This window comes from Heptranchias perlo, chromosome 1 (genome assembly GCF_035084215.1).
Source record: "Heptranchias perlo isolate sHepPer1 chromosome 1, sHepPer1.hap1, whole genome shotgun sequence".
NCBI lineage: Eukaryota > Metazoa > Chordata > Chondrichthyes > Hexanchiformes > Hexanchidae > Heptranchias > Heptranchias perlo.
The window spans coordinates 64,282,388-64,308,263 of NC_090325.1; the positions used below are offsets into that span (position 1 = coordinate 64,282,388).

At 47.1% G+C, this 25,876-nt stretch overlaps 1 protein-coding gene across 3 annotated transcripts; it reads left to right on the top strand.

Moving 5' to 3' along the window:
- The first annotated feature begins 14,997 nt into the window (after positions 1-14,997).
- Positions 14,998-25,400, top strand: LOC137322773 (granzyme K-like). Of its 3 annotated transcripts, none has more exons than XM_067985833.1 (5): positions 14,998-15,065; positions 15,590-15,734; positions 18,838-18,991; positions 20,394-20,666; positions 24,725-25,400. In XM_067985833.1, exons 2-5 carry the CDS (start codon positions 15,646-15,648, stop codon positions 24,923-24,925), a joined length of 717 nt encoding a protein of 238 aa, XP_067841934.1. In that variant the 5' UTR covers positions 14,998-15,065; positions 15,590-15,645; the 3' UTR covers positions 24,926-25,400. The 3 variants fall into 3 exon arrangements, with proteins under 3 accessions (XP_067841934.1, XP_067841924.1, XP_067841915.1); XM_067985823.1 differs by lacking the exon at positions 14,998-15,065 and adding an exon at positions 15,239-15,342 and having other exon boundaries at positions 20,394-20,570; XM_067985814.1 differs by lacking the exon at positions 14,998-15,065 and adding an exon at positions 15,240-15,342.
- The last annotated feature ends 476 nt before the right edge of the window (positions 25,401-25,876 follow it).

The window sequence follows — 25,876 nt, forward strand, 5'->3', positions numbered from 1 at the left end:
CCTGCACATGTGGTTGTCCAGGACACGGGCAGCGTCCTGGAGTTCCCACATGGCACAGGTCATGCATTCCACGGGTCTGAACTGCCCTGCCATGCCTTAATTTATTAGATTAACTTAAACCAAGCAAAAACAAATTAAGCCTTAAATATGGTTATTTTTGGTTTTGTTACTCTGGTTGAGTAGTTTAAGCTTTTAATTTTAATGAGCTGCCAGTAGTTTTACGCTTCTAGCTTTTAATTCAATTTTACCCAATTCCCTAACTCAGAGAAAAAAAAACTATAATACTCACCAGCCAATCACCTACCTGCTGTCCTGTGACATCACTACTTGTTCCTTCTGCTGGGATGAAGCCTGTAGGTGGGCCTTTGAGCCTGGGCCTTTAGTAGTGCTCCGAGTTCTGTGCTCTCTCCCAGGTCCGTTCCTGCCTGTAGCTCTGCTCTGAGTGTAGGTGGGCCTTTGAGCCTGGGCCTTTAGTAGTGCTCCGAGTTCTGTGCTCTCTCCCAGGTCCGTTCTTGCCTGTAGCTCTGCTGTGAGTGTAGGTAGGCCTCCGAGCCTGGGCCTTTAATAGTGCTCCGAGTCCAAGTGGGAGTTATATTGCTCTCAGTAGAAAACCCAAGCAGGCATTCATGAGTCAGATTGAGACCTGGCTCCCAAACTACATTATCACTTTTGGATCTACATGCAACCATAACTGCTTCATATTAATATAAAAGTGGTAATGTAATCGCACTATTGCTCTTGGTTTTATTTCCTGTGAAAGAACCTGCTGCAATTTTTTGCTACTTTTTAAATTTTTTTACCAGCAGAGAGTCTTTTTCTTCCTAATTGTTCTCTGACCTTTCATCATGTATGTATATGGGCTATATATTTAGTAAACAATTTTACAACACCAAGTTATAGTCCAGCAATTTTATTTTAAATTCACAAGCTTTTGGAGATTTTCTCCTTCCTCAGGCAAATGTTTCAAGAGGAAGGAGAAAATCTGAGGAAGGAGAAAAGGAAGGAGGAAGGAGAAAATCTCCGAAAGCTTGTGAATTTAAAATAAAATTGCTGGACTATAACTTGGTGTTGTAAAATTGTTTACAATTGTCAACCCCAGTCCATCACCGGCATCTCCACATCATATATATTTAGTGCTATAGCTCCAGTGAAGACACCAACCACAGTGTAAAAGTCCAGATGGGACCCAGAAATTGGTAGTAGACATGCACCAATGGACCATTTAGACCCATTTTTGGGCTGTTGTGCACAAAGCTACTTTGGAAAGTGTTTGTGGCGATGACCACATACAATTACTAACAAGGTGCTGAAACTAATTTTGCATGTGCTGAATCTGAAATTACAGCCAGCAGTAAATTACATCATTCAATTGGATGTTATTTGAAATTATTCAAATTTAACACTTTAGTAAGTGAAAATAAGGCAAATTAGTAGATTTATTGTACTGTAAAAAATGTTTTTTTGGTTATCTGGGTCTGACGTGGATTAGAACCCATCATTGTGTTAAAAAGTCTCCAAACCAAACTACTGAGAAATCACAAAAGTAGAATATTTGTTTGTTTGGTTTGAAGTGCACATTCTCTCTCTCTGTTAGGAAAACACTTCATTTACCTGAGCATGGAAAGCTTTGGCAAGAACATGTCCCAGGGGCCCTCAAGTGTAAGGAGGGATGCTTCTGGAATTGAACCAGCAAAAACAATGCAGCTTCCCAACACAGCTTTGGTAAGGTTTCCAATAGAATGCACCTACTCATTAAAATATTAGTTTGTAGGATTATCTGCAGCTGAATAGAAACCCTCCCCTGGTCATAAGACTGTTACAGTTCGGGCTTTTCCCAACACTTTTGTGTTCACGGTTAAAGGGCAGTTTCCACGAGCAGACTGAGTCTCCCACGAACTGAAAGCTGTGTCATTGTATGTGCTGTGCATGGTTTGGGTTTGACCATTCACTTCCAATAGTGATATGTTGATCACTGGAGAATATTGGGGACATCCATCATGCTTTCCTGCCCCTTCCAATCGGCAGAATGCATCCAGGGTAAAACTACATGGTTAAATTTACTTGCAGGTTAAATAATACATGAGTTCTACCAGTGGAATAGCGCAAGTGGACATCGGAGATGTAGCTGTAGTGATACAAGTGCCCATCGGCCCCATGCTAATTATTGCCCTCCCAGCGCAAAATCCAGTGGGGCAGTGCTGAAGAGCATGGGCAACATGACCCCAGGGGAACTGCCAGGATCATAGCCCACAGCTTTTTGGGGCCAGAAAAATTAAGATACAGAAAGACACTGAAATAACACAATACTTCAAAAAAATGGGTCAGTCCATACGGGATTAATATACCATTTTTCTCTTGGTGGACCTTCAAAGATGCCATAAATGTATGGTGAGAATTCCAATTCACCCACTAGAAGTGAAGACTGCAGGAAATCCCACAATTCTTATTCGGTACAAGGGCCTCTCAAGTCAGTGTTACTATGAATTATTTTGAAGTGCACATACTGTTGTTATGTAGACAAACACAACAACCAACAACACAGCACAGTCCCACAAACAGTAATGACATGATGAATTAATTAATCTGTTTTTGGTAGCATTGGTTAAAAGAGAAATATTGGCCCCGACACTGGTAAAGTTTGACTTTGTGCGATGGTGTAAAACGAGTGATAGTGAATTGGAAGCCCGTTTTCCATCTCTACCAATTTTTATTTCTATCGTAGTCAATGTTGTTGTTCATAGTGGGGGGTCTGGGCAATGGTAATGCCATTGAATGTCAAGAGGAGGTGGTTAGGCTCCAGCTTGCTGAAGATGGTCATTGCCTGGCACTTGTGTGGTAATAGAGTCTACTATAAAGGATGTGCGAGCAGGACACTTAGAAAATATCAATGGGATTAGACAAAGTCATCATGGATTTATGAAAGGGAAATCATGTTTGACAAACCTACTAGAGTTTTTTGAGAATGTAGCTGGTAGAATAGATAAGGGAGAACCAGTGGATATGGTTTATTTGGATTTTCAGAAGGCCTTTGATAAAGTCCCACATAAGAAGTTAGTGTGCAAAATTAAAACACATGGGGTTGGCGGTAATATACTGGCATGGATTGAAAATTGGTTAACAGACAGGAAACAGAAAGTAGGAATAAATGGGTCTTTTTTGGGGTGGCAGGCAGTGACTAGTGGGGTACTGCAGGAATGCATGGGCCCCAGCTATTCACAATATATATCAATGATTTGGATGAGGGATGTAATATTTCCAAGTTTGCTGACGATACAAAACTAGTTGGGATCGTGAGTTGTGAGGAGGATGCAAAGAGGCTTCAAGGTGATTTAGATAGGTTGAGTGAGAGGGAAAATACATGGCAGATGCAGTATAATGTGGTTAAATGTGAAGTTATCCACTTCGGAAGGAAAAACAGAAAGGCAGTGTATTATTTAAATGGTGATAGATTGGGAAATGTTGATGTACAAAGGGACCTGGGTGTCCTTGTACACCAGTCACTGAAAGCAAACATGCAGGTGCAGCAAGCAGTTAGGAAGGCAAATGGTATGTTGGCCTTCATTGCAAGAGGATTTGAGTACAGGAGCAAGGATGTCTTACTGCAGTTATACAGGGCCTTGGTGAGATCACACCTGGAGTATTGTGTGCAGTTTTGGTCTCCTTACCTAAGAAGGGATATACTTGCCATTGAGGGAGTGCAGCGAAGGTTCACCAGGCTGGTTCCTGGGATGGCAGGGCTGTTGTATGAGGAGAGATTGGGTCGACTCGGCCTGTATTCACGTGAGTTTAGAAGAATGAGAGGGGATCTCATTGAAACGTATAAAATTCTGACAGGGCTAGACAGACTGGATGCAGGGAGGATGTTTCCCCTGGCTGGGGGGTCCAGAACGAGGGGTCACAGTCTCAGGATACGGGGTAGGACATTTAGGACTGAGATGAGGAGAAATTTCTTCACTCAGCGGGTGGTGAACCCGTGGAATTCTCTACCACAGAAGGTTGTGGAGGCCAAATCACTGAATATAATTAAGAAGGAGCTAGATAGATTTCTAGACACAAAAGGCATCAAGAGGTATGGGGAGAGAGCGGGAATATCATATTGAGATAGAGGATCGGCCATGATCATATTGAATGGCAGTGCAGGCTCGAAGGGCTGAATGGCCTACTCCTGCTCCTATTTTCTATGTTTCTATGAATGTTACATGCCGCTTATCAGCCCAAGCCTGGATGTTGTCCAGGTCTTGCTGCATGTTGGCATGGACTGCATCATTATCTGAGGAATTTTGAATGAAACTGAAAACTGTGCAATCATCAATGAACAGCCCTACTTCTGACCTTATGATGAAGGGAAGGTCATTGATGAAGTAGTTGAAGACCGTTGGGCCTAGGACACTGCCCTGAGGAATATCTGCTGCGATGTCCTGGGGCTAAGATGATTGGCTTCCAACAACCGCAACCATCTTCCTTTGTGCAGGGTATGACTCCAGCCATTGGAGAGTTTTCTCCCTGATCCCCCTTAATTTCAGTTTTACTAGGGCTCCTTGGTGCCACACTCGATCAAATGCTGCCTTGATGTCAAGAACATAAGAAATAGGAGCAGGAGTAGGCAATACGGCCCCTCGCGCCTGCTCCACCATTCAATCAGATCATGACTGATCTTCAACCTCAACTCCTCTTTCCTGCCCGATCCCCATATCCCTTGATTCCCCTAGAGTCCAAAAATCTATCTATCTCAGCCTTGAATATACTCAACGACCCAGCATCCACAGCCCTCTGGGGTAGAGAATTCCAAAGATGAGTGAAGAAATTCCTCCTCATCTCAGTCTTAAATGACCGACCCCTTATCCTGTGACTACCCTCTAGTTCTAGACTCTCTTGTTGGGGATGGTCATGGCCTGGCACTTATCTGGCGCGAATGATACTTGCCACTTATGTGCCCAAGCCTGGATGTTGTCCAGGTCTTGCTGCGTGTGGGCACAGACTGCTTCATTATCTGAGGAGTTGCGAATGGAACTGAACACTGTGCAATCTTCAGTGAACATCCCCGTTTCTGATCTAATGATGGAGGGAAGGTCATTGATGAAGCAGCTGAAGATGGTTGGGCCTAGGACATTGCCCTGAGGAACTCCTGCAGCAATGTCCTGGGGCTGAGATGATTGACCACGAACAACCACTATCAGGGCTGGAGCGCTTCAGCTATGAAGAGAGACTGGGAAGATTGGGTTTGTTTTCCTTGGAGCAGAGGAGGCTGAGGGGGGACATGATTGAGGTGTACAAAATTATGAGGGGCACAGATAGGATGGATACTAAGGAGCTTTTTCCCTTCGTTGAGGGTTCTATAACAAGGGGACATAGATTCAAGGTAAAAGGCGGGAGGTTTAGAGGGGATTTGAGAAAGAACTTTTTCACCCAGAGGGTGGTTGGAGTCTGGAACTCACTGTCTGAAAGGGTTGTGGAGGCAGGAACCCTCACAACATTCAAGAAGCATTTGGATGAGCACTTGAAATGCCATAGCATACAAGGCTACGGACCAAATGCTGGAATATGGGATTAGAGTAGACAGGGCTGATGGCCGGTGCGGACACGATGGGCTGAAGGGCCTCTATCCGTGCTGTATAACTCTATGGGCTCGAATTTAGCAGGCCTGCGGGTTCCCAGCGGGTGGTCCTCCGGGAGCGTCGAAAACGCGGACGGGTAATTGTTCGCGTCCCCCACGCGATCGCGGGATAATTGGACCCATTAAGGCCTGCTTCCGGGTTCTGCGCTCCCCAGCTGCGTGCCGGCCGGCTGCGCATGCGCAGTACCGTCGACGCGATGTAGGAGCTCCAGTTAAAGGGGCAGTCTCCCAAAGCCCCTCCTGCTGCAAGCAAGAGGTCTGGGAGAATGGCTCAACCAAGGGGAAAGGCTGCGCCCCGTTTTTCAGATCTGGCACTGCAGCTGATGCTGGAGGGCGTGAGGAGGAGGAGGGAAACACTCTTCCCTGAGGATGGGCGCAAGTTCCCTGCCGCCGCAACCAGGAAGGCATGGGCAGAGGTGGCGGCGGAGGTGAGCAGCAGGGGCAACACCCCAAGGACTTGGGAGCAGTGCCGCAAGCGCTTCAATGACCTGACTAGGTCTGGCAAGGTGAGTACACCAACGCACCCTCCCACATCCCGTCCCCACCATCACGCCAAGCAGATCACAACCCCCTCCTGCACAGCCACCACTGCGCTCCATCAGCAATCCTCACAGCCACTCATTCACCATCCTCGCCGTGCACGCAAGTACCCACCGTCCCTGACCCCACCCGAACACTACCACACACCCCAATCCCCATGCAATGGGATGGGCACGTGGCCCACACTTCCTCCCATCCGTTCCGCGCCACGCTCAACCCAACCACACCGATGCTCGATGCGTCTCACGATGCAAGACGCACCCACTCACACATCTGTGTTTTGCCTTCACAGGAGAAGAGGAGCAAGAACAACCGCGAAAGGGCACGCACCGGAGGTGGGCCGCCGCAAGTGGTGGAGCTCACCGACGCAGAGGTGGAGGCGCTCGACCTCGCCCGCACGCGACATTGCCTGTCGGTGGCCGATGGCGAGTGTGTCGCTGCCGAAATGGGCGGTAAGGGAAAGCTGACACTCAACACCCATGATCGCGAGTGACCGTATCATCACCTGCCATCAGGCGCACTGTCAAGTTGGTCCACATGCCTCAAAGTGCCCTCTGTTCTCTTGCAGGTGCGTCTTTGGATCAAGCGAGCATGGAGGGCGATTCCTCAGAGGACATGGCGGTCTCTGAGGGTGCATCGTCACATCAGAGCCAACCATCCACCAGCGCAGAGACACGCACCTCGGTGGGTCCCCCTCGCCAACTAGTTGGGGTAGCACTTGGTGAGTCACTGCGCACGAGTGAGCATGAGCAGACCCTGGTGGCAGGGGCAGCCGCGGAGGGTCCGCGACGGAGGGAGCACTCATCTCCAGGCTCTGCTCAGCCGGACCCAGATGCTGAACCCAGGGGGCCACCAGAGAAAAGGAGAGTCGTCGAGGGCCACCAGCTAATTGCTGAGGTGCTGGCAGAGGTGCCGCGCGCATTGTCCACAATAGCGCAGGCGATGGAGGAGTCCACCTCCTGCATGTGGGCATTGGTGGCGCAGGCACAGGAGGGTACCGGCGACACAGTGTCGCGGGTAGGTGCGGGACTGTCTGCGGTGGAGGACAGGCTGGCCTCCCTCGAGCGTCACGCACAGCTCCACTTCGAGTCCTTGCAGGCCCTCACAACGTCTGTACGGATTCAGGGTGAGCAACATTCCGACGCCACCAACAGGCTGAGGGATACACTAGGGGTGGCCTTGCAAGGCCTCACACATGCCATCCAAACTGCCGTCCAGCAGGGTGGAAGGGGTGATGTGGGCCGAGGCCAAGAGAGGGATGATGGTGACCGGGGACATGGAAGCGGGGACGCCTCTCAAGGCGTCCCCACGTCCCACCCGTCGCCCACCTCTCAACCAGCACCCGCAATGGTGCCTCCTCTCCAGGTGGCCGAGTCTGCCCCTGCCCCGGTGCAGGAGGAGCAGTCTGTGGAGGTGCCCTCACGGGCACCGAAACCCAGGGGCCGTCCGCCAAAAGCATCTACCCGGTCAAGGCAAGAAGACGAGCAACCTGCCACTACCTCTGCTGGAGCCACAGGGGTAGCACCACGTAGGGGTTCCCGGAGAAGAATTCCAAAGGCCTTATAATCACAAAGGGAATACACCAGGGTGTTTATTATTTTGTACTTTGTTTCTTAAATGATGTCACATTCCACATATTAAATAGTCTATTCTCACCACTCCTGCCACCTCTCGTCCATTCTTCCGCGGCTTGTGCAGTAGTTGCGTTCCGTGGAGGCCATCATGACGGCGAACACCTGCTGCCACCCATTGGGCACACTGCTGTGGGTGCAGGATTACTGGCAGCACTCTTCAGTGGAGGGGGCTGGTATGGCCGCTCGCATGTGCAGGTGAGGAGATGCGAGCGCCTCGCAGTGTCTGACTCTAGGAGAACCGTTGACGTATGAGTGCGTCCCTGGCCCGGCGACCATCCCGGTGAGTCGCGGCTCGGCGCATGGGTCGTCCAACATCCTCGGGCGCGTCCTCCTCCTCCTCCTCCGCCTCCTCCTCCTCCTCCTCCTCCTCCTCCTCCTCCTCGCCCTCGCCTTCCTCAATGTGGGTGGCGGGTGTGGATGGGGCCTCCTCCAGCGGCACCCCTCTCTGTTGGGCCATGTTGTGCAGGGCACAGCAGACAACTATGATTCGTCCCACTCTGAATGGTGTGTATTGGAGCGCTCCCCCAGAACGATCAAGGCACCTGAAGCGCATCTTGAGAAGCCCTATGGTCTGCTCAATTGTAGACCTGGTAGCAGTGTGGCTGTCATTGTACCGACGCTCCGGCTCGGTGATGGGGTTCCTCAGAGGTGTCATGAGCCACGTGTGGAGGGGATACCCCTTGTCGCCGAGGAGCCAGCCGTTGCCGGCGTTGGGTGCCTGCAGGATGGGCGGGACGGCGGACTCCCTGAGGACGAAGGCATCGTGGCAGCTGCCGGGGTATCTGGCGCACACGTGTAGGAATCTCTGGCGGTGGTCACAGATGAGCTGGGCGTTCATGGAGTGATACCCCTTCCTGTTGATGAACAGCCCTGGCTCATGCGGAGGTGCCCGTATTGCGATGTGGGTGCAGTCGATTACACCCTGCACCCGTGGGAAGCCGGCCATGGCATGGAATCCAACCGCCCTCTCCATCTGGCTGCGCTCGTCCATGGCGAAGTTGATGTAGTGGGAGGCCCTGCGGAACAACCCATCGGTGACCTGCCTTATGCACTTGTGTGCAGAGGACTGACAGACCCCGGTGATGTCCCCGGTGGCACCCTGGAAGGAACCAGATGCGAAGAAGTTGAGGGCAGTGGTGACTTTGACGGCGACAGGTAAGAAGATGCTGCTTGGTCCATCAGGGAGCAGCTCGTCGTTAAGGAGGCTGCAGATGTCGGCGACTACCTGGCGATTGACTCTGAGCCTCCGTATGCACTGCTCCTCGGAGAGGTCCATGAAGCTGAGCCTCGCTCTGTACACCCTGTGCGGAGGGTAGTGCCTCCTGCGACGCATCTCTCTCTGCGGTTGCCCTCCCTCCTGCTGTGCAGGTGGGTGTGCCGCAGCACCGTGTTGGGGGGCCCCACCTCTCCGAGGCGGACGGCGTGGACTGTGAGGCTGCTGGGGCTGGTCATCCTGTTCGTCCTCCGACGATGTCAACGCACCACCCATCTGGCAGGTGTTGGTGTGAGGGGTTGTGCAGGGTAGGTGGGTGGGTCCTCGGACTGGGGCTGCGGTTTCGTGTCGGTCTGTCCTCTGGCTTGGCGGGGGTTGGTGGAGGGCAGGGGTTGCCCTATGTGACGCGGTGGCCTCCTGCGTGGGTGAGGGCGCTCCCCCGTGGAGCGCACCTTGGCACCTGGCACAGGCTGCTGGCTGCAACACGCCTGGTTTGAAGGGTCCTGTTTCCCCCAGTGTGGGAAACTGACTGCTTTGACCGTAAAATCCCACACTTCCTCTTTTGACAGCTGCTTCAGCTCATTAACTGACCACAACGAGCAAGTTAAGTGCTCTCAAGTGGAACCCCGCTGGCTTTAATTGCCTGCGGGATTCCCACCAGCGGGGCTTGCGCGCGCAGCCCCGCACGTCAGCGCGGTACCCGGAAGTGGCCGGGATTTCGTCCGAATCCGGTCACGTGATCGGAGATCGGGATTTTCGGGGCCCCCCCGCTGGAAACCCGCCGGAAACCCGACCCTAAAATCGAGCCCTATGACTCTATGACTCTCCAGTCAGGGGAAACAACCTCTCAGCCCCCTCAGAATCTTATATAGTTCAATGAGATGACCTCTCATTCTTCTAAACTCCAGATAGTATAGACCCATTCAACTCAACCTCTCCTCATAAGACAATTCTCTCATCCCAGGAATTAATCTAGTGAATCTTCGTTGCACCGTCTCTAAGGCAAATATATCCTTCCTTAGATAAGGAGGCCAAAACTGTACACAGTATTCCAGGTGTGGTCTCACCAAAGCCCTGTACAATTGTAGTAAGACTTCCTTACTCTTGTACTCCAACCCCTTGCAATAAAGGCCAACATACCATTTGCCTTCCTAATTGCTTGCTGTACCTGCATGCGAACCTTTTGTGTTTCTTGTACCACGACACCCAAGTCTCTCTGAACACCACCATTTAATAGTTTCTCACCATTTAAAAAATATTCTGTTTTTCTATTCTTCCTACCAAAGTGAATGATCTCACATTTCCCCACATTATATTCCATCTGCCGCCTTGCCCATTCACTTAATCTGTCAATATCCCTTTGCAGACTCTTTGGGCGCTAAATTGGGCCGTGTAGCGCCCGTTGTTTCGGCGCAACACGGCCCCTCCGACATCCAAGATGGTGTCTTGGATGCGCACGCATGTTTCCTGCGTGACGTGCGCCAGACTCCATCTTGGTATAGGAGTTAGTGAAGACGCTAATCCCAAACGCTGGAAGCATGTAAAGCATGGAGAAAATGGCCGCAATCAGTGTGCAAGGCTGATTTAAAGTGATACACACAATTTTGGACCTTAACGCTCAACTCAACGCACAGTCTAATCCCCGACCATCTAAACGTTTCTTACAGTGCCTGAAGGATTCCCCCACCAGCGCTATTTAAAGGGGCCATGCAGGTGTTACAGGTTAGTTACTGGATTATTCTTTCTGGCTCTGGAGGAGTAGGAAGTGTTTTTTAAAGCTCCCTATTCTTATTGAGAGTTCCTACACTACTTTTGAGAGTGCTTTGGCAGGTACTGCCTTACGGGTCAGAAAGTTACAACCCTGGTGGAACAACATTCCTGCCAACCATGTGCAGTCTGCTAGGGCTCCCGCTGGGCATGGAGCACGACTGGGAGCATGCAGAGAGGCCACGCCCAGCAGGTCAAGCTGCGAGGAGACGGAGGACGAGGAGGCGCAGGGCACTGAGCAGGAGACCCTACCCAATGAGGGCCTTCAGGGATCAATTCTCTTATCTCAACATGACCGAGGAGGATTGCATCCGACGCCTGAGGTTCACCAAGGAAGCCGTCACCGAGATCTGTCAACTGGTGCGGCCACAACTGCAGCCTCTGAGCAGGGCGAGGACAGCATTGCCTGTGGCTGTGAAAGTCACCATGGTGCCGAATTTCTATGGCTCAGGAGCATTTCAGGCATCTGCTGGCGACATGTGCAATATCTCGCACTATACTGTGCACTGCTGCATAAGGGAAGTCGCAGACGCACCGTACCACATGAGGAACAGGTTCATCACCTTCCCTCTCGACAGAGACAATCAGACCGAGCGAGCACAGGGGTTCACCCGCATTGCGGGCTTCCCCATGGTGCAGGGTGCCATGGACTGCACACATATTGCCCTCCGTGTCCCGCACATCAACTCGGCTGCCTTCGTCAACCAAAAGGGCTTCCACTCCCTCAACGTGCAGCTGGTGTGCGACCACACACATCACATCATGGAGGTTGATGCCCGCTACCCTGGGAGTAGTCACAACACTTTCGTTATGTGACAATCCAACCTGCCAGCTATCTTTCACCCGACTCGGCAAGTCAAAGGCTGGCTACTGGGCGACAAGAACTATCCCCTCACGCCCTGACTCATGACTCCGGTTAGGAACCCACGCACACGTGCACAGCAGGCCTATAATGAGAGCCATGCGTCCACATGCAACATCATGGAGCACACCATAGGCCTCCTCAAACAACGCTTCCGCTGCCTGGACTGGTCTGGAGGAGCCCTGCAGTACTCCCCTGAGCGTGGGCAGATTCGTGGTGGTCTGCTGCATGCTGCACAACCTCGCCATTGTAGAGGGACCAGCCTTTGCCACCAATGATTGCAGAAAATCCTGAGCCAGATGTGGAGGAGGAGGAGGTGGAGGAGGAAGAGGCTGAGGAGGAGCAGGAGGAGGAGTTGGAGCTGGAAGAGGAGGTGGAGGAAGACGCAAGGGTGCAGCAGGAACCACACGCCTTGTCTGCAAGGGCTCTGCGTGCTCGCCTGATCCGTGCCCGCTATCAATAATTGGAATTACATCCCCCAACTCACCAACAGTCCTACATTCCCCACCTTTCCCCTCCCACAAGACAATCAAATCACCCCCCATCACATTACACATTGGTGTCCCTCTCAGCTGATTGCATGAATAAAAACCACCACCAAATGCAAAATCAAACTCTCATTTATGAATTAATAAATTAAAATATGCAAACATAACAGAAGTATTCACCATTGTGCATTCCCTTAGTGCCTGTTGTCCATGTGCCTTTACCTATCCCAGTGCTCCTATGAGGTGCTTCCCCAGTGGCTGGAGCATGGGTAGTGGGAGGCTGCTGGCTTTCAATGGAGGAACGTCCAGATGGCCTTGGAGGACAACCACGAGCAGCTCTGGGCCTGGAGGGCCTGGCTTCAGACTGCACCATCTCAGCATGGGCTGCAGCAGTTTGGCTTGGCTGGCCGACAGGCAACAACAGGGGCTCTGGCGGGGTGACAGGGTGGGAGCAAGTATGCTGTCATCCTGAGAGATGGCAGCAGGTCCGACTGGCTTGGTACCACTGCCACTCTCCCGGGGCAGCGTCTCAGCACTCCTGGTGATCGGCTGGAGAATGGATTGCTGGAGTACTGTGACGCCCTGGAAGCCCCGTTCCACAGTGGTTCCCACAGCCATGATAGCAGCAGTCTGAGCTTCCAATGCAGCAGTCTGAGCTGCAAATGCAGCAGCCAGACCTTGGATGGCAGATGTTTGTGCTGCAATGGATGCTGCGATATCAGTCATCAGACTCTCCATTATGGTGGGTTCCATAGGTGCGCTGATGGAGGTGACCATCCATTCCATGTTGGAAAGGATGGGCTCCAAGCTCTGCGCAAAGCCCTGTGCCAAGTTGGAGCTGGACTCCTCCATGCCCCTTCTCATTATGCGCAGGCTTTCTGGAAGCTTTCCAGTGCCCCAAGCATTTGGTGGTGTACGCCCATCAGCTGTCTTCTGTAGCCTGGCCCATCGAAATCCTCATCTGACTCCTCTGCAGCAGAACTAATGAGCGACCTCGCCCTCCGGCGAGTTGGCTCCTGTGGTATCCGTTCCCCCCGCCCCGGCTCCTGCGCACTTGTGCTTGGTGTCTCACCACGTGCAGATCCCTCCTCTAACCTATCCTCTAAAGGACGCACAGTGTCAGTCTCTGAGCTGGTGGAAGCAAGTGTCAGATCGAGTGATGGTGTGGCTTCAGTGTCCTCCTCCTCCTCCTCCTCCTCCCCCTCCTCCTCCTCCTCCTCGGGTGCAGCTCCATGTTCTTGGGTATCTGCAATGACAAAGGGAAACAGGTTGAGTTGTGGAGTGGGGAGAGAAGCAAGTAAGAGGTGCGTGCTGGCAGCATGTGCAGCACGTGAGTCAGAAAAGATTATGGGAGGAGGGAGATGTGGAAAAGGAGAAGGATCATTAGATATGCAGAGACCCCCTTGACCGGAACCTCCAGTGCGGCACGTTGTAACAGCTGCAACAACGGCCCGCCCAATAATCCACAGCACCGTCTCCTCTAGGGGGGTGAGGACATGTAGACGTGCCCGTCCAGCCTCAGGTCCCTCCTGATGGCGGGTGTTATACGCCACCTTCTCCTGCAAGACAGAGGACAGTGTGTCAGTGAGTGTCCTTTAAGGTGTGTGGGTGATGTGCCTGTCATGGTCGAATAGCTGCCAGTTTGTGTGACTTGAGTGGTGGTTGTGTGGCCTGTAAGTGTGGTATTATGTGCGGGTGAGATGCAGCATTGCGTATGGATGGGCAGTGATTTGTTGGTGGGTGGGTGACGGGAGATGTTGTGCATGGAGCAGTGGTGCAGTTGGTAGGATGTGCCACTTGACACTTGCATTCACTCACCTTGACCACTCGTGTCAAATCATTAAATTTCTTGCGGCACTGCACCCACGTGCGTGCTGCATTGCTCCTCACATTCACCTCCTGTGCCACGGCCTGCCAATGCCTACGCAGCTGTAGTCTAGACGCTCTCCGGCCACCCTGCGGGTACATGGCCGCCCTCCTCTGGTCCACACCTTCCACCAGGGCCTCCAGAGCATAGTCGGAGAATCTTGGTGCCCGGTCTCTTGCTGGTGCAGCTACTCGTGATGCCATTCTCCCTTCTCCTCCTTGGCTGTGTATCTGCCATTGGAAATGTGCCTGCACCTTTAAGTAGTGCAGGCAGCTGATGACATGCGCTGTTCACGCCCCATTTCTAACTTCCTCATTCTCCATGCAGCCTCTCAGCAGTGAGGGCTGCGCTTGCTGCACGGAGATTTCAGGGTAAGTAGCAGGCAGCACGAAGTTCACGTGCTGCCTGCATAGGGTCCGCTGGGCGTGGGGTGGTAATGCATCGCCCAGAATGGACCCTTATCCAATTTTTCCTCCTTTGAGTCCTCCTCCCAGCTTACTTTCCCACCTAGCTTTGTATCGTCAGCAAACTTGGATACATTACACTCGGTCCCTTCAGCCAAGTCATTAAAATAGATTGTAAATAGTTGAGGCCCAAGCACCAATCCTTGCGGTACCCCATTAGTTATAGCCTGCCGACCTATAAATGACCCTTATATCCCTACTCTCTGTTCTCTTTCCGTTAATCAATCCTCTATCCATGCTAATATGTTACCAACCCCATGAGCCCTTATCTTGTGTAACAACCTTTTATGTGGCACCTTATCGAATGCCTTTTGAAAGTCCAAATATACTTGATGCACTGGTTCCCCTTTAACTCCCTGCTAGTTACATCCTCAAAAAACTCTAATAAATTTGTCAGACATGATTTCCCTTTCATAAAACCATGCTGACTCTGCCTAATAATATTATGATGTTCTATGTGCCCTGTTACCACTTCCTTAATAATGGGCAGTCACTTTCACCTCACCTCTGGAATTCAGGTCTTGTGTCCATGTTTGAACCAAGGCTGTAATGAGGTACGGAGCTGAGTGGTTCTGGTGGAACCCAAACTGAAAATTGGTGAGCAGGCTATTCATCAGTAAGTGCCGCTTAATAGCACTGTTGACAACTCCTTTCATCACTTTTGCAGATGATTGGGAGTAGGCTGATGATATTTAAACGTAGTTGCATTTGTAATTGTCAGATCTTATAGAATAATTGTCAGTGCTTTGCATATAAACTGTAACCACATCCTTGTGACAATACTATAAAATGAAACTATATTTTGTCTTCTTTTATCAAAGGCAACAAAATGGACAGCTTAATTTGGATGCTGTTTCTTGCTGTTAAAATCATTTTTTTCACTGCGCGTGGATGTAAGTCTAATATCTGTAATTAACTACCAAACCTATTATTCTAAAAGGGGCATGCCTACTTTTCCTTTTTAGTCCTGATGAAGGGTTTCCACCCAAAATGTAACCTGTTTTTTCAGACAACGATGGATCCCCTGTATATTTTCAGTATTTTTTTGTTTTTATTGTGATCTCCAGCATTTGCAGTTTTTTCAGAGCTCTTATTTTTAGACATACTGCTATTTTATCAAATTAATATCTTCTACTGTAGGTGCCTGCACAGAAATTATTGGAGGCCGTGAGGTTAAACCTCACTCTAGACCGTACATGGCATCTATCCAGGTGAATAAACAGCACGTTTGTGGAGGAGCTTTGATCACACGGAGATGGGTACTGACTGCAGCACACTGCAAAGAGTAAGCTGACGTATTCCTCTTGCTGTATATAATGATTAAGAAGGAACATTACAGATTATAATCTCTGTTTAAATTTATTATTGTAGTTTAAAATAATAAGTTACAAGTTTGTGGCATGTCTGTAACATAAATAACATAAATTAAAGACATAGGGCAATTTTAACCTAACCCGCCTGTCGGGAAACTGACGGGATCATGTGCAACGCTGGTTTTACATCCCACCTGATTTTACACTCCACAATGAAGAGTAATATTAGGTGGGTGTAAAACCAGTATTGCACCCAATCCCGTCAGTTTCCCGACGGGTGAATTCGGTTAATATTGCCCCCACCCATAGATTTCAGATGGTGTGTTCTCTTACTTGTGAAATTTATTCATTTGGGAAATCTACTGATAATAAAAACACTATGGGGTAGAAATTGATATGCGTTGCAGGCATAAAACGGGCACAAAGCATTGCAATTTATAATGGGACAGCCTGCGCCTAATCTGTTCAGGTATTGAGCCCACTGCTAAATTTGTGAGGCTCATTTTTTAGATGTCCCAGCGGATCCCTTAAACAAGTGTTACTATTACTATTATTAAATTCCCCTCCATCAGCTCAGCAGCATCAATGGGGCCAAATGAATTCACTCCATTGTCGTCAGTTCTGAACTAGCCTGGCCGTTTCAGTCATCTGTATCCCTTTCAGTAACAAGTCACTCTTGACATTGTCTATCCAGCGCTTCCTTGGTCTTCCTTCGCTTCTTGTTCCATGTAGCTCTGTATGCAGGGCCATAAAAGGTATTCTAGCTGTTTCCATTCTTGAAACATGCCCGAACCATTGCAGTTGTCTTTCTTGAATCTTCTGCATCAGTTTTGTTTCTTGTCTAAGCCATGTTCTTATTATATCCTTCTTGATTCTTTGCATCCGGGACACTCCTAGTATCCCTCTCAACCAACTCATCTCTGCTGTTAGTATTGTTTGCTCATCAACTTTTCTCATGTTCCAACACTCAGTCTGTATAATAATATGGGGGTAACCATCGCTTCATAAACTCTTACCTTTGTTTTTACCAAAATATCTTTGGACTTCCGTATCCTGCTTAATCTTCCAAAAGCAGCAGAAGCAGGTCCAATCATTCTTTTGATGTCTTCTTCAAAGCTCCCATTCTCTGACACTAACCCACCAAGGTTTGTAAACTTTTCCACCTGTTCAACTGCATCCCCTCCGACTATGATTCTTCCCAAATAACATGACCTTTGTCTTCTTTGTGTTACTCTGTAATCTAAGTTTTCTATTCTCCACGTACACCTTATCAGGTCTCTGCAAATCTGTTTTAGATGTTGCTATAAGGTCAATCAGCAAATCTGAGATTATTTAAAATCTTGCCACATAAGGAGACTGCTCCAATATCATCTTTTAGTGCAAGATTCATTACTGCTTCTAGTACAAGATTAAATAAATCACGCAATGGTCTGCATCCTTGTCTTACCCCAACTGTTAATCTAAACCATCCCATTAATTTCTTATCCGTTCTAACAGCACTCAGGGACTTGTCATAGATGTTTTCTAGCAGTCTGACAAGTTTCTCAGGAATACCATACCTCCCCACGACATACCATATCCTTGCTCACCATGCAGTCAAAGGCCTGCATTAAATCTATGAAGCTGTTGTATCAATGGATGTTGTTACTGGTGTTAGGCCCCTTGAAGTCTACTGGCTGTTGAAGGACTCCTTTTCAATATTAGTACCCGATTAGGTTCTTCAGCAGCACCCGCAGCCACCAAGGAAAAGTAAGTTAGAGAATATATTTTTTAATGAAAATCCTTCCTGTGGGCCCAGGAAGAACTCCTGCTCCCCCAACTCCAGAGGCGTCATGATCTCCTCCCCCCATAGCACATTGCAACTCCCATCCCGGAATTTACCTGAGGACCACTGTCGTTGAGGCAGGCGGCCCAGAATTGTTTATTCCCATTGGGCACGCTGCCTGTGGAGGTCAGCTCACCCCAATTATTCAGATGAGGCCCAAGGAACAATTTCTATCAATCCTCAGGCCCCTTGCTTCGGGCGGGTGCTGCCTCTGCCATAAACTGGCCTAGACTAATTTCTACCCCATTATATTGGTGGGTATATCGCATGCTGTAAAAAGAGGAGAAAATGGCATCCTATGACCACTAGGATTCTTTGCATAGGCGTTGCACAAATTGTAGCTTGGAGATTGTACCCCAAAGCATCCATAGTGGGCTTCTGACCATGAAGGAGAGAAGCTCTTAAAGCGCCTATGGCTGCATTAATCAGATCTCTATTCAGATGTCACTGATTTTGACATGTGCTTAACCATTGTTACTTAACCAGCTGTTGTATGCCGTCCTCTCTTGTTATGTGCCAGTTTTCCTTTAAATATAAGAGTAGCGTATGTTGATTTGGCCCACAGAATTCTTTCCTATGGTATGTTCACGTTCCCATCATGACATCTATAACATAATTTGTATAACCCTACTATTTGCACTTCTAGTATCTTACTTGATACATGCTTGCTAACATTTCTGTCAGTACAGCACTTCTTGCATATATCTAATTGCTACTTTGCTTCATGTCCATATGTCTTGAGCACCTACTCTGCAGTAATAATGATGCCTTTCCTTTGTGCTCTTCCTTAAGTCATATAATTTCTGCTCAACCCCCAGCCAGGACCTCCAAAAGGTGGAGACAGCATCGATCCTTCAGTGATGTATTGGTATGCTACCTGTCTTCTTAGAATCCCAGCAGGCTGTCCTCATCACCAAGAATGTATTTTTGTCACTCCAGTGCTGTAGTAACCTACAACATGCAGGGCTTATTGCCAAATTAGTTTTCTCTTTGTTGGCGTTCAAACATTTTTTCCAACAGTTTCTATCATTTATATTTGTTAAGTGCCTTGTTAGCTGCTTGAGAAGTATTAATGGATTGTTACTCGATTCATTGCTGCTTTTTCCTGGTCACTAACAAAATCACGTTCCACAAATCATACATATCATCACAATTTCATTAGCTGACGATTTTCAGCAAAGACACATCACAAGTCCCTTTTATTTCAGATGCTTTTCTCAATTGTGTTATTTCTCTTACAATCATTCCAGATTTTGGAAAAATAGAAAAATTGAAGTAATACTTGGAGCTCATTCACTTTCTAAGATGCAAGAAGAAAAACAACAGGTGTTGGAAGTCAAAAATTGTTCACCTCATCCACAATTTAATTGGAAGAGACAAGAAAGTGACATTATGTTGGTTCAGGTACCTTTGGCTTGATTAGATAAATCACTGTGGAGGATTAGTGACTACAGTCCAGATCTACTACCAAAATCCCAAATATGAAACTCCAGTTTGATTCATAGGGGGAGATTTTAACTCCTCCTACCTGGCAGAAACCAGGTGGGGGGAAGGGCAGTTAAAATCGAACGCAACACTTGTCCACTCCTTTCCCACTCTGATCTGGCTGACTGCAATATTTAATCGCAGGCGGCAAGGACACCCGCCCATGCTTGGGGGTGGGGGTCCTCTTTAAATATGCAAATCAGGCTCCAATGACTTCATCGGGGTCCTGTCTGCCATTTTAACCTGAGGCCTGAGCAGGTGAGAAGTCGTGGTTTCCCAGCGAGGCCAAACCTGCCAGGAACAGCCACCATGGCCAGAAGAGGCTCAGCAATGTAAGTTTTAAAATATTTTACAGGTTTCCTTGTGGGCCGGAGGGAACAGGAGTGCTCTCCTCCTGGCAGGAGATTCCCTCTGGAGCATTCACCTTGTGCCGGGGACTGTCCCCTGGGTCCCCGGCAGTGGCCTCCTGCTGCTTGAGTTTAACAGCCGGGCAGTGACTTCCCAGCAGCTTTGATTGTGAAGTCGGTAAATGGCATTCTAATCAGGCCCAGCTGTTAAAATTGGCTGAGCCTGCCTGCTGCCGCTCCTGAATGGGCACACAGTCGCCTGCTTTGCCAAGTTAAAATCGACCCCATAGTCTCAAGTGACATTTGTACTTTAGCTTCAACTAAAATATGAGTTTTGCTAGCCTTGACTGGGTCATATGAATGAGGGAAACCTGGCTGTAGAGAAGCTCACCTTAGTACTCTGAGGGGACTGGGTGCATCTGAGGAAGTAACGGGTGAGTAGAATAGCAGGAGAAGGGAAAATGTACCTAATATTTTATGGATATTGTCATGTTCATAAAATACAGCTAGAATTGATCTTTTCAACATAATTTTTTCGAAAAATTCTTGCATTCTTTGGAAAAATATCTCATAATTTGCCAACAAAATATTTACTCTGCCTTCCGCAGCTGGTATGCTGAGCAATAATTACCACTCAAGTAGCCTATGATGACATTCCAGTCAATCACTGTTTGGTTATCTAAACAAATATTGAACACAGTAAAAAAAAATTATGGTGAAAGTGTATTCAAGTGGGAGGAAGTTAGAGCTGCTATTATCTTTTAGTTAAGTGCAGTATGTCCAATAAATGAATCACTGGCTAGTGAGATTATTCAGAACAAATTTACTTCCAACTGATACTGCCAAATGAATAATGTCAAATCTGGAACAATGCATAGTGCTGAAGGTTGTATAATAATAACTGATATCAATGCTCTTGGTATTTAGTGTTAAAGCTTATAATCCAGTCTATTTTCTCTCTTAATTTGGGACAGTTGGCCGGTGAGGCTGTTCTGAACATGTACGTGTCAACCCTGAAACTGCCTAAATCAACAGATGATGTCAAGGCTGGAACCAAGTGCAGTGTTGCAGGATGGGGAAGAACTAATCCTGAAATCCAGAATCTATCTGACACCCTGAAGGAAGTAAATTTAACCGTCATTGGCAGGAAGGTCTGCAACAGTAAAGCATACTATAACTATAATCCTTTTATCACAAAGGACATGATATGCGCTGGTGATAAAAAAGCTAGAAAGGATTCATGTAAAGTAAGTTAAACAGAATCCATTGCCATCTGTTTCCTTGATTTAAAAGTTAATTTATTATAATTAATATTCCTGACCGTTGTTGCACTGCGTTTAAATTTAACTGACAGACTGGTACAGATGTGTTGTATAAAGAACCAATTAACAGGCTCCATGAAGATTTTATTCTAAGAATAAATCAATCCATGGGTTCTGATCAGCTTTGCTATTAAAATAATGCTACTAAAATAGCTGTTTTCCTACTAAGGTTAAACTTGGTTACCGAAATAAGCCAACCCTTACCAGCAAGTTAATGTGTTATAAAAACAGACATAGCTAAAAATGGACTGTATCTGAAAAAGAAAGATAAGTTAATACTTTGGATGGGACCCTTCATCAGATGTGTTGGTTTTAAAAGAGCATGGCAGAAAAGAATCTGTATAAATAAATGTCTATTAGACTACAAAAACAAATAATGTAAGCCATGTATTGCAGGCCACATTTAGTTTTAACTAGCTGATCTCCTGTGGCTTTGCACACACAGTGAAGACAGAAATCAACCCCCAAGTGTGCTATTTAGGTCAAATAGGGTTAGAGGATGGGGGGTAATTGTACCAAGGTGGGGGAGGGGGAAGAGGCAGATGGGAGAGGACAGATGGAAGGAGAGGAGAGGAGGAAGGGGAGAGGAGGAAGGGGAGAGGAGGAGTGGGGGATGAGGGAGAGAAGAGGGCCGGGTGAATACAAAGCAGAGGGATTGAGGGGGGATATAGGGAGTGGAATCCGAGGGGTGGCCAGAATGGGAGGTTAGCCAAAGGCAGGTAAGTCATCTCAGCCACTGGGGACACCATTGGAAAATCATCTCAGCCCAGAGGAATTGTCAGCACAGTTGACCAGTGAAAAGGGTGGAGATCTAAGATGAAAGGAGAAAAGGTCACAGGCATAGGTCTACAGTACGTCATAACATAGGGATGTGGGTGAGGCTGAACGGGTGTCATGAAACACGCAGCCATTCCCCCACCCCAAGCAGGTGCTGGAGTTTGACTGCCTCCTTCTGCAGAAGAACGCCCAGAAGCCAATGCATGGCTTCCCCCTCCCCCAGCATGCACAGCAGTTTGTCTGTTCAGGCTTCTTTCCCAGCAACAAAGGGGCATTAAAGCCCTAAAAATCGTGGGGAAGAACTTACCACCCATTCCCACCATTGCCACAGCCATCGTCATTTAGCCAGGGTCCTCGGAAAAGGGGGCCTGAAGCAAACACACAGTTATTTTAATTGGGGTCCTAATGCCAAACCCAATGCAATTTAAGTTCCCAACGAGCGAAGCAAGCACCGAGCACGCTCTGCCCAGTATCAGCTGGCAGTCCAGTTGAAGAGAAGCCCATAGGTAAGTACTTTTTAATTTTTGTGGGGCCAGGAGGAAGAGGAGTGCTTCTCCAGGCTCCACAAAAATAACCTGAGCCGTTGCCATTCCAGGTCCATCACTTCCATCTCCGCCCCCGCCCCCCCACCCCGAGAATGGGTCCAATCTGACCTACCTTTTTCCAGGCCTGGAGGCCAGCCAGGATACCCGATATTGCAATGTCCCAGACCCATGGAAAAAAAAGGAGGAACTTGCATTTATATAGCGCCTTTCACGACCTCAAGGAGTCCCGATATGCTTCACAGCCAATTAAATACTTTTTTGAAGTGTAGTCACTGTTGTAATGTAAGGAAATGTGGCAGCCAATTTGCACATAGCAAGGTCCCACAAATACCAATGGGATAATGACCAGCTAATCTGTTTTAGTGATGTTGGTTGAGGGACAATATTGGCCAGGACACAGGGGAGAACTCCCCTGCTCTTTTTCCAATAATGCCATGGGGTCTTTTACGTTCACCTGAGAGGGCAGACGGGGTCTCAGTTTAACATCTGATCCGATAGATGTCAATCTCTGTGAATTTTCCTGTCCCCGTGTATATTTAGCTTTAGTCCATGCTTTCCACAAAAAAAAACTAAACCTGAACTATCTAATCATATGACCAGATTTCCGCACATCAAATGTCAGGTCTTTTTGTTACATTATATGTAGCAAAAGTTATTTCCTCCATTCTGACTTGGTCAGAACAGGTCTAAATTTCTAATGTACCCCACAAATGTACATGTACAATCTGAAATATCTTTTGTGCTATAGAAAAACAAAGCATACTCGTGAGTCTTTTCAAGGTTATTGTAGCTGGGACTCACTCAAATACATAAGAAATTCTGTAGCACACTCTAAGAAATACTTTATTCCATGAAAATAATTAGGGGTAGAGTTTCTGTTTGATTGCGCTGGTTTCATCATTTACACCCAGCATAATTCTAGTTTCTGCAATCTTTTGCGCTGGTTCAAAAATCATTGCCCACAAAACTGGCCACGCCCCCTGAACAAAATAACGAGGTTGGCGAGTTTCCGCCAATTGCACCCGTTTGAGGCCGTTCAAGGAAGGTCTTCAAATTAAGCTCGTTTTCTTAGGCACGCAGGCACTAATAGGTTTTAAACATTTTTACATATTAAAAAATATTTAATTTACTAAGAAACTGACTAATGTACACCAATGAAAGTAGTAAATGGTTCAGAGTAGTTTTTTAAAGTCATTTTCAGTGATTTAAAATCAAGCTGCTCACCGATGGAAGACTAGACACTTTTATTAAAAATACTTATTTTTTGTGATCAATCTTTTTCTAGCTGTCTTAATTAAACTGCACCAGGTTACCACTCTTAAATACATCAATGACTATTTTTTATTGCAAAGAAAGAAAAATAAACGATAAAGGTCTATTGTGCTGCCGGATTGCACTGGTTCATGGAAGATTTAACGTTTGTGATTATGCAAATACATTTTAGAAGAAACTCGAACTATAACATAACTAGCGCAATTTGCGCCAATTGCTAATTGTGCCTAAGGCGGAAACTCTACCCCTTAGAGTTTAACAAATTCATGAATGCACTAAAAGTTGAGCTACAACATTTTCTAAAACATTTGGTACTGTTTAAAGACAGAAAGAAGGAACTTGCATTTATATAGCACCTTATCATGTGTGGGGGTGATATTTTTGTTATTGGTCCTTTATATACGTGTGGGGCTGATATTTGTATATTTTTCTTACTGGGCCTTTATATCTTTGTGACTGGGGCAACACATTAATAACTAAAGTGCTGCAGTCATGGTCTGTTGCTCAATTGCACATTCCAGCTGTGCCACATAATGAAATGTAACGAAAGTAATTGTAACTTCATATCGGATTGCATCAGATTTCAGAAAGCTGGAGAATCTCATGTCAACTTTAATAAATTCAGACATTGTTAAGAGTGTTTTTGCTCTTACATGCCATCCCCTAAGCATGTAACTATAGTAGGTATCGTTTCAGACCTGAGCAATTCACACCTTCTCTCCCAGCGGTTTTCTTCTGTTGCATTGTCTCTTTCCTCACCTCATATTGTTCTCACCTCTACCCAAACCACTTACAACTTTCAGGTGCTGTAGATAGGCTATGTTTTGCAGGGTTTTGGTTTCATATATCCTAGTGTGGAGTTATATTTTTATATCTTTGCTATAAACCTGTTATATTTTCATGTGAGTTAATATTTTTATATTGTTATAGATTCTTTTGCCTGGAATTTCCCCGGGGGTTCACCCGATTAACTGCCATAACTTTGTTACCCCGGACATGTAAGTGGTGTTTCCACCGATCTTCTGCTGAAAGTTACGGTAGTCATTCGGGAGAACACCCGAGGAAATTCCTGATGTTCAGATCTTGATGTGGGAGTAATAATTTTACATTTTTCTTTTAAGGTCTTTATATATTTTGTATATATTTTCATGTGGAGTGATTTTTAATGTTTTTGTTATTAGCTCTTTAAATACTTGTGTGTGTGTGTAACATTTTTATATATTTGTTTTTGACTCTTTACATCTTACATACCATTACCTTATTTCTTGTGTTCCACCTCATTACCTTTCCATCATCCCCTGGAAACCAGACTTTCCAAAATTGAATTTTGAATGAAATTTGATTTTGTGTACCTTTCTACTGACATTATTTTTGTCTATTTTGTTTCAGGGGGATTCTGGGGGACCATTAATATGTATAACCAAGTTCAGAAGGAAAAAAGTATACAAAGGCATTATTTCAACAGGAGATGGGTGTGCAAAACCCAAAAAACCTGGCATTTATACTCGTTTATCTGAGAAGTTCCTGAACTGGATAAATGAGACCATTACAGTTAAAACTCAACATGATAACAAATTAAGCTGTGCCTGAGAAGCAATGTTTTCCCCTCCTCTCATACCGCTTGTTTGTTTGAATTAACTATCCTTTGATGTTTTACATTCTTCACATTTAACAGCTACATAATTAATTTTCTGTAGATTTCCACAATTGAATGTTATAAAGTGGAATCAAATGTAAGAAACCGCAAAAATATTTTTTTTGTCATTTTCTTTCAGAATAAACGACTGTACTGTGTCGGGTTTGGCTATTTTATTGTGAACAGTTTGATCTTCTGAGGCCGCCACCTGTAGTCTTGCATGCCTGTTAGATTTTGCTTGGTTTTCTTATTGATATCAAGGAATATTTTCCTGGCCACCTACCTACTTCTACAGCTGCTGGACTTGATATGACCTGGCCGGTGACCTCCAGGCTTTCTTCTTTGTAGATGGGGGTGGGAGGGAGCTAGAAGTGAATATTGCTGTCTTCTTGTCTGCACAATTAAATTCACCGCAGCACTAGTTAAAAACCGCTATTCTTGTTGATTTTTCCACTTTGGCTTTAAAGCACAGGGATGTTGGGAGCAAATTTCTCACTTGCTCATAAAGGCGTTAAATTTCCATGGGAGTTCTCCTGATTGTCTACCCTAACTTCAGCGGAGGATCCACAGAAGCCCTGTAGAAATGGCGCACATAGCATTTATATAGGCCGATAAATTCGGTCATGCAGCACCCGTTTCTCAGGCACTAACTGGCCTACTAAGTCCCATATAGGCCAAGCAGGAAGCACACTCATATTTCCAGCCAGAAGTGCGATTTTTGCCATATTAAGAAAGGAAAAAATAGGCGTCCTTTATCAAGGTCTCCCACTCCCAACTTCCCTCAAGTATGGCCCACACTGCCGCAGCCTCAAGTCTAAAGTCCTCAGAATTAAGTGCACTTAGTGCAGGACCAACTTGGTCACCCAGCAACAGATCTGGCTCAACCATCTCATGGAATACTGCAT

Bases quoted from the DNA above. Each gene is read 5' to 3' on its own strand.
- LOC137322773 (XM_067985814.1), top strand. From the start codon at position 15,279: ATGGACAGCTTAATTTGGATGCTGTTTCTTGCTGTTAAAATCATTTTT. The intron at 15,735-18,837 runs GTAAGCTGACGT...CAATCATTCCAG, and splicing joins ACTGCAGCACACTGCAAAGA to ATTTTGGAAAAATAGAAAAA. The intron at 20,667-24,724 runs GTAAGTTAAACA...ATTTTGTTTCAG, and splicing joins CTAGAAAGGATTCATGTAAA to GGGGATTCTGGGGGACCATT.